This window comes from Drosophila elegans, unplaced genomic scaffold (assembly GCF_018152505.1).
Source record: "Drosophila elegans isolate 14027-0461.03 unplaced genomic scaffold, ASM1815250v1 contig_208, whole genome shotgun sequence".
NCBI lineage: Eukaryota > Metazoa > Arthropoda > Insecta > Diptera > Drosophilidae > Drosophila > Drosophila elegans.
Genome location: NW_024545578.1, coordinates 24,686,721 through 24,702,694, shown reverse-complemented (window position 1 = coordinate 24,702,694; position 15,974 = coordinate 24,686,721). Strand labels below are relative to the sequence as shown.

At 44.8% G+C, this 15,974-nt stretch overlaps 1 protein-coding gene across 2 annotated transcripts; it reads left to right on the top strand.

Moving 5' to 3' along the window:
- The first annotated feature begins 341 nt into the window (after positions 1 to 341).
- On the top strand, positions 342 to 6,553 carry LOC108143216 (guanine nucleotide exchange factor subunit Rich). Of its 2 annotated transcripts, none has more exons than XM_017267513.2 (3): positions 342 to 471; positions 555 to 2,645; positions 3,927 to 6,553. In XM_017267513.2, the coding sequence occupies exons 2-3, from the start codon at positions 573 to 575 to the stop codon at positions 6,159 to 6,161; spliced, it is 4,308 nt and encodes a 1,435-aa protein (XP_017123002.1). In that variant the 5' UTR covers positions 342 to 471; positions 555 to 572; the 3' UTR covers positions 6,162 to 6,553. The 2 variants fall into 2 exon arrangements, with proteins under 2 accessions (XP_017123002.1, XP_017123001.1); XM_017267512.2 differs by having other exon boundaries at positions 347 to 497.
- The last annotated feature ends 9,421 nt before the right edge of the window (positions 6,554 to 15,974 follow it).

The following is a 15,974-nucleotide window of genomic DNA, read 5'->3' as shown; positions in this document are numbered from 1 at the left end:
GCTTGTTTTTTTTTTACCTTTAAAAGACCAGTGGATAAATCATTAGCAGAAGAAAAACCTTGCGTATGTTAAAATTGTATTTAGTTTTGCATTAATGTCCATTTTGTTGGTGGAAACATTGTATTTTGTATACTCTTATTTTTTTAGGTTTGTTTACTTCTAGCATGGGTCGCTTCAACTCTTTCGCTGCAACTCTTTTTAAGCGGCTGTGTGAAGACGCTATTATGGAATTTTGCCGTGCCTCTTTTTGAACCAGTTTTCAGGAAATAGCTAAGCTGTCAGCACTGCAGCTTGAACAAAATCAGTGGTGCGAAACGCGATTGGCAAACAGCTGTGATTTCGGGACGCTTGCCAACACTGTCATTTGTGTACGCGTAAATCGCGCAGATTTTTTGTTGTGCTGTGGAATGTCTTGTAAAAGTGTTGATTGGGCGAGGCAGATCATGTAAATCTGGGCGCACCCCACAAAATGTAAATGCACCCGTACCCGGCCGCAGGTTGAACCCGATTTTCCGCACCCCTAACATTGCTAATGCAGTTTTCCGTTTGCGCAGTAACTTTTCACTCGGAGGATGTACTTTCCCGTGGGCTGGCCCAAGCGGGTGGGCCTGGCGCTGCCCGGCGAGAGCGCCAGCATCCGGCACATTTGCTGCGACGCGGTCAAAATACTCGTGGCCGCCGTGGGCGATGGCTTCCTGGGCATCTGGTATGCGAATCCGCTCATTCCCATCGCCTACTTCCGGCGCACGGAGGACTCCCTGCGACAGTACGGCGCCAACCAGCTGATCGTGTGGAAGCCGGACTCCCGGCAACTGGCCCTGCTCACCGTCTCCGGCGCCCTGTTGCTGTACCAACTGGACTTCGACGCCAACGGCAGTGGGATCCTGCTGCAGGTGGATCCGCCGGCAGCCAGCCTCAAACGCGACTCCGCCGAGCTGTTCATCAAGGAGAACATCCCACGACTGAGCCTTCGCGAGATGTGCAGCGTCACTCTGGGCTCCGTCATCACCACAGTGTGCTGCATCAGCCTCAGCGAACTGCTCCTGGCCACCCAGTCGTGCGAGCTGCTGCGTCTGCAGTGGTCTCAGCTGGAGCACGCCGAAAACGAACTGGAGCTGCCGGCCCTAGCTGCCATTAAGCTGCGCGACATTCCCTTCTACGTGCAGCAGCAGTCGCAGCAGGCGTCCGCCCGGAATGTGCCGCCCCTGAGCAGGGACTCCTACGTAGCCTCCTTGGAATACTCGCCGTTCATCGGCGGCTGTGCGGCCGTCTTCAGCGACCGTCGGGCCGCCTTCCTGATTGCCAACCATCTGAGATTTGAGACCGACCACATGCACGGCTTCTGGGTGCCGGACGTGGAGGATGCCAGCGTCTGCAGTGTCAACCACAAGTTTCGACTGTTGGCCTACGGGCAGGAGAGTTCGGCGGTGAATGTGTATGCGATTGATGACGCCACCGGAGGACTGGAGTTCTCGCACCGTCTGATGCTGACGGAGAATGTGCTGCCCGGCAGTCTGGGGGCGGTGAACGAGCTGAAGTGGAGCCCGGACGGCTGCGTCTTGGCCGTCAGTTGGACGAATGGCGGACTGTCCCTTTGGAGCACCTTCGGTGCATTGCTGATGTCTACTTTGAGCTGGGACTTTGGTCTAAACGTAGATCTAGTGCGACAAAATCCTCTCAAACTCCGTCGTCTCGAGTGGTCTACCGAGGGCTATCAACTGTTCATGCTGACGCAACAGCCGCCGGAACAGCAGGAGAAAGACAAGGGCAATGTGCTGCAGCTGCAGTTCGTGAAGAGCGCGCTAAGCATGAATCCCTGCATGACGACCAATCCGCACATCCTGTTGCAGGGAGACGACTGCCTGTACCTCAACCAGGGCAACAATCTGGAGCTGACATACGCCGGCAGCCAGGCCACGTTCCCGGCGAGCGGCGTGGGCTCTGCTGAAGAGGCCGCCGGAGATGGCGACTGTCTGGAGCTGAAACAGAGCCCGCACACGGGCAGCATTCTCACGGAGAGTAAGTACTGGACCGTCTTGCAACTGCCACTGAACTACGCGGCCACCAACTGGCCAATCCGATATGCTGCAATCGATCCGGACGGCCTTCATTTGGCGGTGGCTGGGCGCACTGGACTGGCCCACTACTCGCTGGTCACCCGACGGTGGAAGCTCTTCGGCAACGAGTCGCAGGAGAAGGATTTCGTGGTCTCCGGCGGACTGCTCTGGTGGCATGGCTTCGTGGTCATGGGCTGCTACTCACTGCTGGACCGCACGGACGAGTTGCGCTGCTATCCGGCTGACTGCAAGCTGGACAACCAATTCGGCCACAAGCTGCAGGTGCGAGCACCTGTTATAAGCCTCAACTCATTCCGAAACCAATTGATTGTACTCACGGCCGATGGGATCGTTAGCCTGTTCAACATGTCTAAAAAATCGGCCTACGCCCTGGATGTTGAGTGCGCCTACGAGCTCGATGTGAAGAGCATCTGCATCCACCCTGCCTGCATTGTGAGTCTGACCGTCACGAACCTCAAGAACGAACTGAAGCCGCAGGGGCAGCAGCCGGGTGGGGAGCAGGCGGAAACGATCATTGTAAATGTCTGCGGCCGCATCCTGATGATCCAGCGCGACGTCGGCGAACAGGTGTGTACTGGTCGATTGGCGTTTGGTAAAACAATACAGTTTAGAGGTCCCAAACTTTTTATATCCTTGCATTTGATTGCTCAAAAGTTAATAAGGCAGGAATGCAGACATATCTCCGCCTATAATGATCATTTATATTAGAGCTCTGCACGAGTTGAATTTAGAATCAGCTCCGAGGTAGAGATCGATCTGTTTTTCTATGACTTTGGAATTAGAGGTCACGGATAAATGGAAACATCGAGTAACAGATTCTGTCATGAGCTATTATTGCATTGATTTGTTTGACACCGATCAAATCGAGTAGCTCACAACAACAATTTGATCAATTTAATTTAAGCTCATATTACTCAAAAACAGTCAGCTCAAACAGTTCATGACAAAATTCCTGGTCAGGCAGAAAATATTGGCGAATTCTCGTTTAACTTCTTTAAAATAATTAAAACATTTATTGCAAGCTCCTCGTAAAAAGACTTTGATTTTTTGAGTATCAGTGCAAATTCTTCAGCTGAAGACAGTCAGTCTAATATACTCTTAGAATGCTTGCCAATAATAGCGAAATAAATAGCAAAGCTTTTAAGTTCTTAAGGAATCGCGGTCCATCGCGGGTATTGGCTTTAATCCAAGTGTTTTTTTTTAAATAATTGAATCTCCTTAAGCTCAAGAATAATAATACAAATATATCCCCTATTTCTTTGATTTCTTTGAGCTAATCGAGTTCATGATTCCATATGTTTATGGTTCCAATTAGCTCTTTATTTCGATCAAATCGAATAACTCATTGTAAAAATCTGGGAGCTGAGCTATTTGAATCGAACATTTTTGGAAGCTTATTTACTCGAGCTGTTTTCCTGAAAGTAACTCGAATAGCTGAACAAATATCTCACTGATTTTTGCCTGATTTGATGTTTTGCGCATACGGATTAATGTAGTTTATTTTCTTAGTGTAACGTTATCATCAACGTAAAACTTTCCAAATTGTCTATTTCATGTGTGCGCCAATCATGTTTAAATAATCATTCAATTTAAAGAATATAGCATAAAGAATAATGCGTATATATCGACGTGTATGCATGTTATTTAGAATCGAATTTCATCGTATAGTTATCATATATCTGCCATACTGACCATACACTTTTTGCTGTGTAGTTTGAGATCCAGATACCTTATTACCTATAACGCTCTTACTTGCATTTGATATGTCGACAACTTCGCTGCCAATTTAATGCTCATATAAATATTTATATTTTTAAACGTAGCTAACGCAAATTCTTTTCCGAACAGGTGCCCAACACCCTACTGGCCACGTGCCTGGCCAGCTGCGTGGAGGTCTTCTGGCTCTCGCACTCCCTGGAGCGCTGTGCGATGCGTGACTGCCTGTGGCTTTACTCGGGGGCCCACGGAATGCGCGTGTGGCTTCCTATCCTGCCGCCGGGAAGGGAGCGCCGCGAGGGAGGACAGGGCGGTGCCCAGCGACTGCATAGTTTCATGTCGAAGCGGATAATGCTGGGCTTTCCGCTGAAGCTCTACCCGTTGGTCGTGCTCTTCGACAACGTCATCGTGCTGGGGGTGGAGAACGAGAGTACGCTGTACGCCAACGAGCAGGGCTCCCACTTCTCACTTCCGTTCGCCGTGATGGAGCGCAAGTCGCAGATCTATCTGCACATGGTGCTGCGCCAGTTGATAAAGCGGAACCTTGGATACTCCGCCTGGGAGATTGCGCAGTCGTGTCGCTCGCTTCCGTACTTTCCGCACGCTCTGGAACTGCTCCTGCACGAGGTTCTGGAGGAAGAGGCGACGAGCAAACAGCCCATACCGGATGCCCAGCTGCCCAGCATCCTGGATTTCATAAGGGAGTTCCCCGTCTACCTGGAGACGATTGTGCAGTGCGCACGCAAAACCGAGATCGCCCTCTGGCCGTACCTCTTCTCCATGGCCGGCAAACCCAAGGATCTGTTCCAGATGTGTCTGCAGTCGGAGCAGCTGGACACGGCAGCCAGCTACTTGATTATTCTGCAGAATTTGGAACCCTCGGTGGTGAGCAAGCAGTACGCCACCATGCTGCTGGACATTGCGCTCCAGCAGCGCAAGTGGGAACTGGCCAAGGATTTGATTCGCTTCCTGAAGGCCATCGACCCAAATGAGATAGACTCACCGCGCTCCTCCATGGTGGTCAATGTGAAGATCGCTCCGCCTCCCCAGGTGAACACACAGCAGCAGGTGAATCAGAATGCGGACGCCTTCAACATGGTCCTGGGTCCCATTGCCAGAGAGCGCAGCTTCTCCACCACGGTGACCAGCAACCTGCCCAAGGACAAGCAGGTGGCTGGCGCCTCGGGAGTGGCGCCAGTGACCGAAACGAGCAGTTCGGGAGCCCCCTCAGTGGTGCGTCGTCGGTCCACCAAGCAACGGGAGACGTTCTGCATTGATCTGATCCTGCAGCGTCATGCTCGTCAGCTGCTCCAGAACCACAAACTGATGGATTTGGGCTATATGTGCGCCTACCTGGACTTCCACCTTGTCAGCTGGCTATCGCAGGAATCGGAGCGTGCGGCCAAACTGGACGACTTTGCCGGCGCCCTGCAGGCGCTGCACGAGGAGCTGCAGCTGCCCAGCCCATTTCCGACTCCGGTTAAGGACGACATTGCCCAGCTGCGCGGCAGCATTCGGCAGACGGGCGGCGGAGGTTCATCGCAGACCTCGGAGTCTGGCTACTTCAGCCTAGCCACGCCCAACGGAGCAGCCACGCAGTCGCCGCAGCTGCAGCCGGCCATTCGGGAGGAGGAGGAAGAGCTGCAGCAGCCCAGCTCGCTGCCGGCTCTGAAGACGCGCTCCGGATCGCAGTTGTCGTTCGACAACTTCCGCTACCGCCGATTGTACTCCCTACCGGCGTCGGAGGACGACTTGACCGTGGACCCGCTGCCCGGGAAGCTTTCCATCAAGCTGCGATATCTCTTGCAGCTGTTCATTGAAGCAAACTGCACGGACTACGCGCTGATTCTCTCGATACTGCTCCAAGATGCGGCCTCAATCTCGCGGATTGTGAACGGAATCATCCGGAGCGAGTCGGTGCACACCTGTCGCCGCACGGAGACGGCCCTCAAGCAGTTGAGTCAGAGCACCTTCGAGCATAGCGGATCCTTGTACCGGGGATTTGTCCTCACGCTGCAGCCGCACGTATACCTGCTTGAACAGTACATACAGTCGTTGGGGGACGCTGGCTGCTCGCCGCTGCAAGATGCCAGCCCGGGCGCCGAGCAGGGGGTGGACGTCGCCCCGGGACTCCACGGCATGGAGGACGAAGAGGGGGAATTTGTGCCAAAATCGCAGCAGGCCAACGGAAACCCATGGACGGTGGCGGACCTTCGTCCAAATCATCAGCGGCTCACGCGGCACGCAAGTCTGGAGTCGAACGGAAATGCAGCGGTGGCCAGCGGCTCCTCCGCCCAGTCAACGCCCACCCAGCGACAGCTGCCCCGGCAGAACAGTCGAGATCGGGAGGGCTGTCGCCTCATGTAAGCCAAGCCGTTAGCCGCGTTCCGTGGGCTATAACCGTACTCCACATACTCAGCGCAAGGATGTAGATACGTACTCTAATGAGCATTTGTTTGTAAGTCCGTGGTGGAAAGCGTTTTGTTGCTGTAACTCGTTGATAAATTTTCCGTTAATTGTAAGCCAGCGTTCACACTCACATTCAGACAACGAAGCGTCGCCGGCAAAAACAAAACATAAACAAAACAAAACAAAACAAACAACCGTATAACCGTATGAAGCATACGTAACGTAATCCATAATTTAGTAGATGAAATTGCTGCAATATTTGTTAATTAAAATTATACAAACAATATACTTAAATATACAAATCAAATACAATTATATTTTTACTAATAAATGAAACTATTTAACAATAAGTCCTAAGGCATTTTGAACTAATGTTTCTGTTTTCCTGTTTTGAAATTTTAGTCCGCTTCTACGCGAACTAGTTTCTCAGTTATAAAGCTACCTGCTTAAAGCCTTCCCAAATATTGTCTGTTCCAGGTTGTATATAAGTCGGAATAAAGCTACCACAGGAACAATGGGAAAAAACAAAAAAAAAAGTTATAGTCGAGTTTCCCGACTATTAGATACCGGTTACTCAGCTAACAAATTTCAATCAAAATATTACCCCACTAAACAATCGGAGTTTAAGTGGCGCCATCTGTTAAGCTGCACAGCCAACACCAGAAGCTAAGAGCGTGCAGCATCCCCACCCTCCGCTAACAGTACTTTCGTTCTCTCTACATCAGCGATAACCGGAAGAGCAGCGGCAGAGCAGCGGCAGAGGACTTAATAACTTACATATCAAATAAAAGCTCGATTTTGAAAATGTTGATGATGATGACCAAAACATGTCTCAAAGCGACGCGATTTTCACGATTTTTGGGCTCTGTTTTGAAAAAAAAACTTGCGTTGCGTAGGAAAAACTAGAACCTACATACCAAAACCCAAATCTCTAGCTTTTGTAGTTCCCGAGACTTGGACTTGGCTAGATCGACTCGGACATTGAAACACTTCAAGGATAACTGCTTTTCAAGGATAACTGCTTTCCAAACTGGTTGGACGAGCTCTTCGATATTTTTCCTAGCGATGCAAAAAGTCGGGTAATTTTATTTTCAAATTATTATTGAGTGAATATGTACATATATTGAAAATGATGGTCTATTGCTCTCGTTGAAATTCGTCAGAAAGATCTTTAATCTTTGGCCATAGTCGTGGAGTAATTAGAATGTATATGTTTGTCCTCAAATAGGAATATATTTTAATGTATAAAATATCCCTTTATTTAGATTTTTTGCTTCTGGAGACCTGCAACGCCACGTTGGATCAACGTATCGCTTCAGCAAGCAACATTTTGGAGAGATTCTCTGCCAGGTGACAATGGCATTTTGGACTGCGTTGCAGTTGGAGCGGTCGTCGGACCGCCAAATAGCGGATGCTTTTTTACAATTACAAGGTATGTACCTTCTAGTTGCCAACAGAATTTAATAACGAGATTTTTTTTAATGAAGGGCTTTCATTCCGTCCGTTGTCGCTTTACTAACATTGATGTTGACGCTTTTAGTAGGGCGGGAGACATGAATGCCTTCTCCCACAGTGACCTTGGCCATCTTTTGTTGTTGGACCAGCTGGCCTTCCCGGAGGACAATGTGATTTACGGAATTAGAACACCATTGTACATTGTCGGTGATAGTGAGTTCCCCCCTTATGAGCGGATAATGAAGACGTACAGTGGCAAGGATCTACGTGGTTATCCATTTCTGCAGGTAATATTGTCATTTTTTTTTTTTAGAAATTAACATACATACTGCGATTTATGAAACGATATTGGTAATATTGGTAAGGCAAAAACGAAACGAATTGTTTTTCACTTAACTCATCTCTTACGTTACGTTCACATAGACACTTAAATTTAAAAAAATAAATGTTCTTCAGCAATGGAAGTCGAATGTATTATTATAAAACAAAAAAAAAACGATCGCACTTTCAACATACAAAATTTCTGATATCAAAATATGTTTTTAAAAATGGTTAATCATTCGACTTTGTTAATTCACCTGTTGAAATTTTCTTATTCGTCCCGATTTAACAAAGAACTTAAGCTTGTTGTAATGCTTTAGCTTGTTGTAATGCTTTAGCTTGTTGTAATGCTCTGCCGGTAATCGCTGCAGTAGAGAGATAGAACGAAAGCACTGTAAGCGGGGTGTGGGGGTGCTGCACGCACTTAACTTCTAGTGTTGGCTTCGCGGCTCAACAGATGGCGGCACCTAAGTTTCGATTGTTTTGTTAGGGCTGATTTCTTAGTTTAAAGTTTGTTGGCTCAGTTCCCGTGTATTACCAGTGAGTTGGCTGATATACCCGTATATAATAGTCGGAAAACTCTTGTTATTTAAATAACTTTTGAATAGAGCATTGAACGGTTTGAAGTAAATTTGATTGGTTTTTGGAAGCTTTGTCGTTCGGTACATTTTTTCTCGTCGTTTTGTTTTAGTTTTGTTTCTATATTTTTATCCTTGTGGAGTTTTTGCCTTATTTCCGTTGTTGGATCCGTGCTACTGTTTCGAAAACGAAAATGTACTTAGAATAACAGGAGCACAATATCTACAAGAATCCAGAAGTTCCTTTAACTTTTCATTCCGTTCACCTCAGCGGCTATTGTGACCGCGCTGGTTGACTGTGTGACAACGCCAGTGGTAATTTGTTGGCTGGTTGCTGCTGTAAAAGTTAATCGCTGTGACTGATTCATTACGTGCTCTGCTTGATTTGGTAATGCAGGTGGTTGTTAGGATAGTGCCACTGCCGGAGTCTGTGTTGCGCGAGTTGCGCATTTGAAGTTTTCCCACCAAGTTTTCGCATTGCCAATTCACAACGTTCGAAACACATATGTATACTTTTACTGCATGCACTTGAAAAAACTTGGAAATTTAATTTACTGCTTAGACCAGTTATATACAAACACTCCATTTAATACTTTTTAATAATTAATCCGGGCTTCAAACTTTTATTTACTACATATAAAAGCGGTTTAAAAAAAAACAAACAGATTTTGTATAATATTGAATAGACACCAAGAACCAAGATGTATAGATGTATATTTTGTAGTTTAGCTACAAGGGTATAACATTTTTATAACTGCTGTTTTTTAATTTTTTTTCTATTTCTTACTACATAGTAATGTTTAAATATTTCTGAATTACTGTTTAAATTGCATCAAAATCTGCCGACTATATAATAAAGCTCTCATTGAAACAATCAAAATATTAGAAAAAAACTTTTAAAAAAATTAAAATAATTTTTTTGAATTTTTGGAAATAGTAATAATTTGATAGTTAAGGTTTACGCTTTTAATTTTATTCAAATCGGAAAATTACATCATATAGCTGCCATAGGGAATGAAAGTGTTTTCGAGAACATTTAATTTTTGCAATAGCTACAAGCCGAAGTTTGCTTCCCTTCTTGTTTCATTTTGGTTTTGCAGCAAACAGAATATTTTAATTTTTGCAACCTGTATTTAGCAACTGGGGACCAAACCATTGCGATACCACATTTTTTTGTTCAGTGCAGTGCATTCCGAGTGTAAGGATGGCGGACTGTGCAGCTTACAATAAAACCGTAAGTCTCACTGAGCGTAATCACTGTAATGCTACGATGCGGCAGGCGGGCGGGTGGTCGGCAGAAGTCGCAGAAGTTGCGAGTTTGCTCTCAAACGTGGGGGCCCCCGGGGCGCAATATTTAAGTTGGAAAGCAGGAATTCGTGTACCTCGCATCCTTCCGGATCTGGGCTGGAGCAATACAACTATTGACGCTTCACCGAAGAGTCGGCCTACAGTTGCGGAGGTGGAGAGCTACGGCAGCTACGGCAGCTACGGCAGCACATAAATAAAAGCATCAACACCAGACACATTGCAAGTTGCAGCGGAAGTCGTCGTCGTCACCGTCAAGTGCGCAGACGTTTTTTTAAAAACTTTTGCGATTTTCTTACATTGCGGCCAGAAGCTGGCAACCAGCAACGACCATAACAACTGTAATAACGCCGCAGACAACGAAACACCCGGCAGCAACAACCACGGCAGCCACTACAATGTAATCAACAACGCCACATGCGACGCTCGTCCTGCAGCAGGATTGCTGGAGGCAGGGGCGCCAAGTGGCTGCCCGGCCAGTCAAGGGTTAAGAATGCACTCAGATAACCGATTTCCCTAAAAGTATTGTAATGCATATGTAATGCATAGGGGGGAGTAACTATTTTCTTTAATATTTTTTAGACCAGTTATCGACTTTTAGTTTTTTTGTTAGTTAGAAAGTAGAAATTTTATATCAAAACAAATATATTTTTTTATATAGCAATCGTTTTTGATTTTAAATTATTTTATAATAAATTGATAAACATTTAATGTCTTATTCACTTGGATTTTAATTTGTTAATATACCAAGCCAAAAATATCGAAAGATAAATATTCCGTAAAAAGTATTAGCATTTTATTGCATTTTATGAATTTAAGACATTTAATTTTTGCAATAGCTGTTATTTGAAAAGTAGAAAGTTTATATCAAAACAAATAAATTTACAAAGTATTTTTTTTATAAAGCAATCGTTTTTGTTTACAAATTATTTTACAATCAATTAATATACATTTTATGCCGTATTCACTTGGATTTTAATTTGTTAATATACCAAGCCAAAAATATCGAAAGATAAATATTCTGTAAGCAGTTGTTGCATTTTATGAATTTAAGACATTTAATTTTTGCAATAGCTGTTACTTGCAAAGTAGAAAGTTTATATCAAAACAAATAAAAAGTATTTTTTTTATAAAGCAATCGTTTTTGATTACAAATTCAATCAATTTTTCAATCAATTTTTTCAATTTTACAATCAATTAATATACATTTTATGCCGTATTCACCTGGATTTTAATTTGTGAATATACCAAGTTAAAAATATCGTAGTATAAACATTTCGGAAAAAGTATTACCATTTTGTTGCATTTTATAAATTTAAGACAGTTTTTTGCTAAGTGCTTTATTGAGTGTTGTGGGCGTTGTAGTAAGAAATTTTGCCAAATATCCGATGAAAATTCGAGTTGCCTTGGCGATTTTGATGAATTCCTCACATATGCATGTGTGGAGGCATGTTTGTATGCATGTACCATTCGGTTGTTTATAGTTGCAGCTTGCAACTGCAGCCAAAGTTTATTGCAGCTATGGGAAGTATCGCTTTGTGCGGAAGGATGGCATGTAAGCTTGTTGCGGTTGCAATAAAAGTCTTCTTGGCATTTTGGTAAACGATTTAAGCACCCTGGATGCTAATGGACCGCATTGTCGTTGACCAGCTGCTTAAGACATTGATTGGCAAATTTGGTTCAGGAATGAAACATATCGGTGTCCGCATAAATCCTTTATACAAAAATAAAACGTTTGTTAGGATACACGAAAATTTTAAGCAAAATATGTCTGCAGATGCCAAAAGGACATGACTACATTAACTATTTAGATTTACACTTCGCACTAAGAAGTTTACGGTTTTTTGTATTAATTAGCAACCAACGAAAAAGTGATATCATTTAAATTTAAATATATAATTAAATTTTATTGAGAGGGCTATCAAAATGCGCAGAGGGAAATTGCATTATCTACAAGTGCATTACACTTGCTTTTCAATTTGAGCCAACAGACACTTTGATTATTTATCTTGGCACCCTTCGTAGTTTTGGCTGTTATGCGGAAAGTTTTTGTGAGTTGACTGGGGTTGAAGTTCGTTTCTTTTTTTCAAAAAACCCGAACCCAAAAACAATTTCATTAGCATAGATTACGAGTCATTCAGACAAAACAACGGCTTGCATTTCAAATGAACTTTAAAAACAGACTGACGCCGAGGACACCAGACCCCATACTCCCCATTCTCCCCTCCTGAAATCCCGTCTGTTTCTGTTTCGCAGTTCAATGGAAGGAAACATGCAGTGCAAGTGCCCATTTCTCCCCCAAAATGCAATGACGCTTCCACTGAGTCTACTATTTTTTGGTGTAAAAATTTCTAAATTGTACATTCATTGCATTTGCATTTTACAAGTAAATCCCCAACTGCCAATCTAATGCATGTTGCAAACGCTTCCCAGACTCGATTCCTTTCGTCCGTCTGTGTGTCTGTCTATTTGTTTGCAGCCAGCCAAGCGTCTAACCATTCGTCCAGCAACCCGATCCCATTCTCATTTCCAGGCCCAAGCACCCAATCTGACCCCCGATCCTCGACCTTTCGGTCGTGTCCATGCCGGCGCTTTTGTGTAAAACACTAAAAAGTCTACACTTCTGTTCGTTTTCACCCCCATCTCCGGTGCAGCTTCAACTTTGAACCAACACGAGGCGGAGAGCTTCCCAAAAAACATAATAAAAGCTCAAAATGCAGCCACGAGAAGGACGAGTGCCAGGACGAGCCACGGATAACTTTTCCCCCCGAAAATCACAGAATCAACTTACACTGCAGTCCATTGCGGGCACAGCAGCTCCATCTCCATCGCCATCGCCATCTCCAGCTCCAACTCCATCTGCAGTTCTGATTCTGTTTCTGTTGTTGTCCCTACATCGTTAGCTGCATTGAAGTTTGTCCTGCCCCCGGACCATCCCCTTCCATCCCCTTCCATCCCATCCGATCCAGTCCCCCTGCGGCTGCTCCGTTCCCGCACCCGGCGTTCGAATTGCTTTTTGTGAGCATGAATAGATAAATACGCCGAGCAGTCGCACAACTGGTAGGTGTCGGCTCCCTGTCCCGCTCCTCCTCGTCCCGCCGCCTCTTCCCGGAATTCATCCGAGCCTCGGCTCGTCTGGGCGAAATTTGAAAGCCACAAAGTTTTTGGTTCACTGTGAAAAATATTAAAGCTCACTTGATAAACCTTAATTCAAGGATATATTTACAGTTCTACTAGAGGCTTTCATAATATTTATTTTTAAGCAAGAGAAACATTTAATAGACCAATTTCATACAAATCTTTTGTAAAATATAATAAAGCTTTTAAAAAAACATCCATTAATTTTTTTTATCCGAAACTTTAATTTTAGCAGAGCTTGGCACAAGCTTCAAGTTAGACTGATAATTACAGTAAAAATGTTGGTGAGAACGGAAAGTTTCGAACTTTGTGCATCTGCTTAACCGGCGTATAGCAACGAAATATATAAATAATAACTTAAATCGATTAAAAAAATACTCTTGAAATATAGAAACATTATAGAAATGTATAGAAACAATTAAATGTTGTCAAAGTGCAAGAAACATATTCATCTTTTTCCTTTATTTCATCAATTTATTTTTTGAATCATGCAGAGCATTGGCCGAGCAGCGGCAGATCGGCGGCAGAGTTCAGGCAGAGCGACGGCAGAGCGGCGGCATAGGACTTGATAACTCAATAACTTCAAAAATAAAAGCCCAATTAGAAAAATGTGTATGTCTGCCGATAAGTTTAACCGAAACAAACAAAATCGACTCAATACAGACTTGGACAGGGAGAGGTGACTTGTTTTGCATACCTAGATAATTTTCTAATTCGTAATGCTGCAAGAGAAAATACATGTAAAGGCACAACATTTGTCTCCTGTGAACAGAAAAAAAGTTTTTTAAAAATGTTTTTTTTTTTAATCGAATATTTCTTTACATAACTTTTCCTCAGAAACTTCAAAGATCCGAAGGTCACGACTTGCTAACCTCGTCATGAGGTGTTTATGTTTGATTGGACACAGCGGTCATTGCGGCACTTGGCTGAATCTGAATCGCTTTTTCGTGTTTCGCTTGAATCTAGCAGAAGCATAGTATGTTTATAGTAAGTTTCTTGCAGTGCTTGAGATTTCACTTTGCGAAATCGAGGGGTGGTAACGATGTGCGGAGGTGTCTGAAGATGTCCATCGCAACTGTCGAATTTTATTTATTTCGCTAAGGCCAAAAGCTCACAATAGAAACGTTAATGGCAACGTCCGACCCATGGATCCAGGGATCCATGGGCGTCCGCAGCAGAGTTTCCGTTGCTTCCTTGAGGCGGTGCCCACTCCCTGCAGGACCGCACATTACCTTGTGGACGGATGGATAGCACAATGGAGGGTTCGGGGCGCCTGTGGTCGTCCCGTTTCCCCCCACACAAAAGAATTGCCAAAGTTTTGGCTGTTGTTTCTGCCAAAGCCCCACTCCTCGCAGCAGCAGCATGAGTGCGTGTGCCATGTAAATGTTAATGCCTCATGCCCTCATCACCTACAACGTACCGCTGGCCTTTGCTAAGGGTTTGGGCAGGTGTGTGGCAGTGGCAGTGGCAGTGGCAGGGTGTCGGAGCAGCGTTTTATCACGTGTCAGCAGTAGCATTGACGTGGACTTGGTTCGTCGCCTGCGAACGCCCTTCGGCAGGATCTGGATCTGGAGCTGGATGGAGCCAGATGGATATGGAGATGGACATGTGAGGAATGAGCCAGCTCATGTAAATCACAGTGGGAAATGCCACGATTTTTCGTCAGCTTGATGACAAACGGGTTTTTACAAATCATTTGGCATTTTCGTTGATTCTCTCTCGTGGTGGTATTTTCCATCTGTACACCTTGGATATTTGTTGAGAAATTAATGTTGGAGAGCGGTTGCAGAGAAAATAAACAACAATACTATTGGCCTTTCTTAACTACAGCGGTTTAATAATTAATGGAATAGTATGTTCTAGTTATTTATTTTTGATTAAGGTCTTAAAATGATGATTATCTCAAGTCTTATAAATTTTACATTTAAAAAGAAAGAATTCCAAATCACCAGTCCAATAAAGTAATGTGCGTGTGCATCCTTTAAGGATCGTTAAATTAAAAACTTGGCTAGCTCAGTGGTAAAAAAGCGTATCAAGTACGTTTGGTTGATTAAATCGGACAATTTTAAACGCAACATATTTTAGCCTTTAGTTATAACTGAACAGTATAAGCATTAGAGCAGATCTAGCAGTGACTGTGGCGAAATAATTTGTATCAAGTAAATGGGTAATGGGTATCTGATTGTCGAAGCCTTCTTTTTGTTGTTCTTCCTATGGCGGCTGCCACCAAGTGACCTCTTGAACCCACAGACCAACAAACCAAAATCAGAGACGGCCCAGAACAACGTAACGATACGCTTAACGTAACGTGACGTGACGAGGACATTAAAAGCAGAAACTCCTGGAGGGAGCACCTGCAGACTGCTCCGCCACACCGCCTTTTCTGTCATTGAGGTGCAAAGTTTAGCTCATTAATTCATTAATCAATGTGTCTGCACCCTGGCCCTTGTCTGTATCAGAAGCAGGGGATTGTGCGTGTGAGCAAGTGCGTCTGCTTTGTTTTGGCACTTTTGGACGAGCAGCACCTGTACATAATGGCCTTTGTTCTACGCCTCGGCGGTGGGTGGTGAAAATGGGTGGGCGCGGTCGAGGGGCGGTCGTTGCAAGCCCAAAAAATAGAGGGAGAGGGGGAGGGGGAGGGGGAGGGGGAGGGGGCATGACTCGACGACTGCGAAAACTCGAATGAAGATTTATGCTTTGCTCCAGTTACCATTCACCATTAGCCGAATAGCCTCCTTTTGCCCTTCCCTTGCCGCTTTTCGTCAATCATCTCCGTTTGCTAGTTTGCTAGTTTCGTTTTCGATTCCGATTTCATGGCTTTTACACGCGCTTTAGGGCCAAAGAAAGCGAGAAAGCGAGCAGAAGTTGGGTGAAATTTATGCAACTCACTTCCGTGGGAACTAAAAAGCCATTTACGCAACACAACAGCACAAAACTTAATTTCCTGTCCTATTCTGGCCACTCCGCTCCCCAG

Coding starts and splice junctions, on each gene's coding strand:
- LOC108143216 (XM_017267513.2), top strand. CDS start 573: ATGTACTTTCCCGTGGGCTGGCCCAAGCGGGTGGGCCTGGCGCTGCCC. Junction 2,646..3,926: donor AGCGCGACGTCGGCGAACAG/GTGTGTACTGGT, acceptor TTTTCCGAACAG/GTGCCCAACACCCTACTGGC.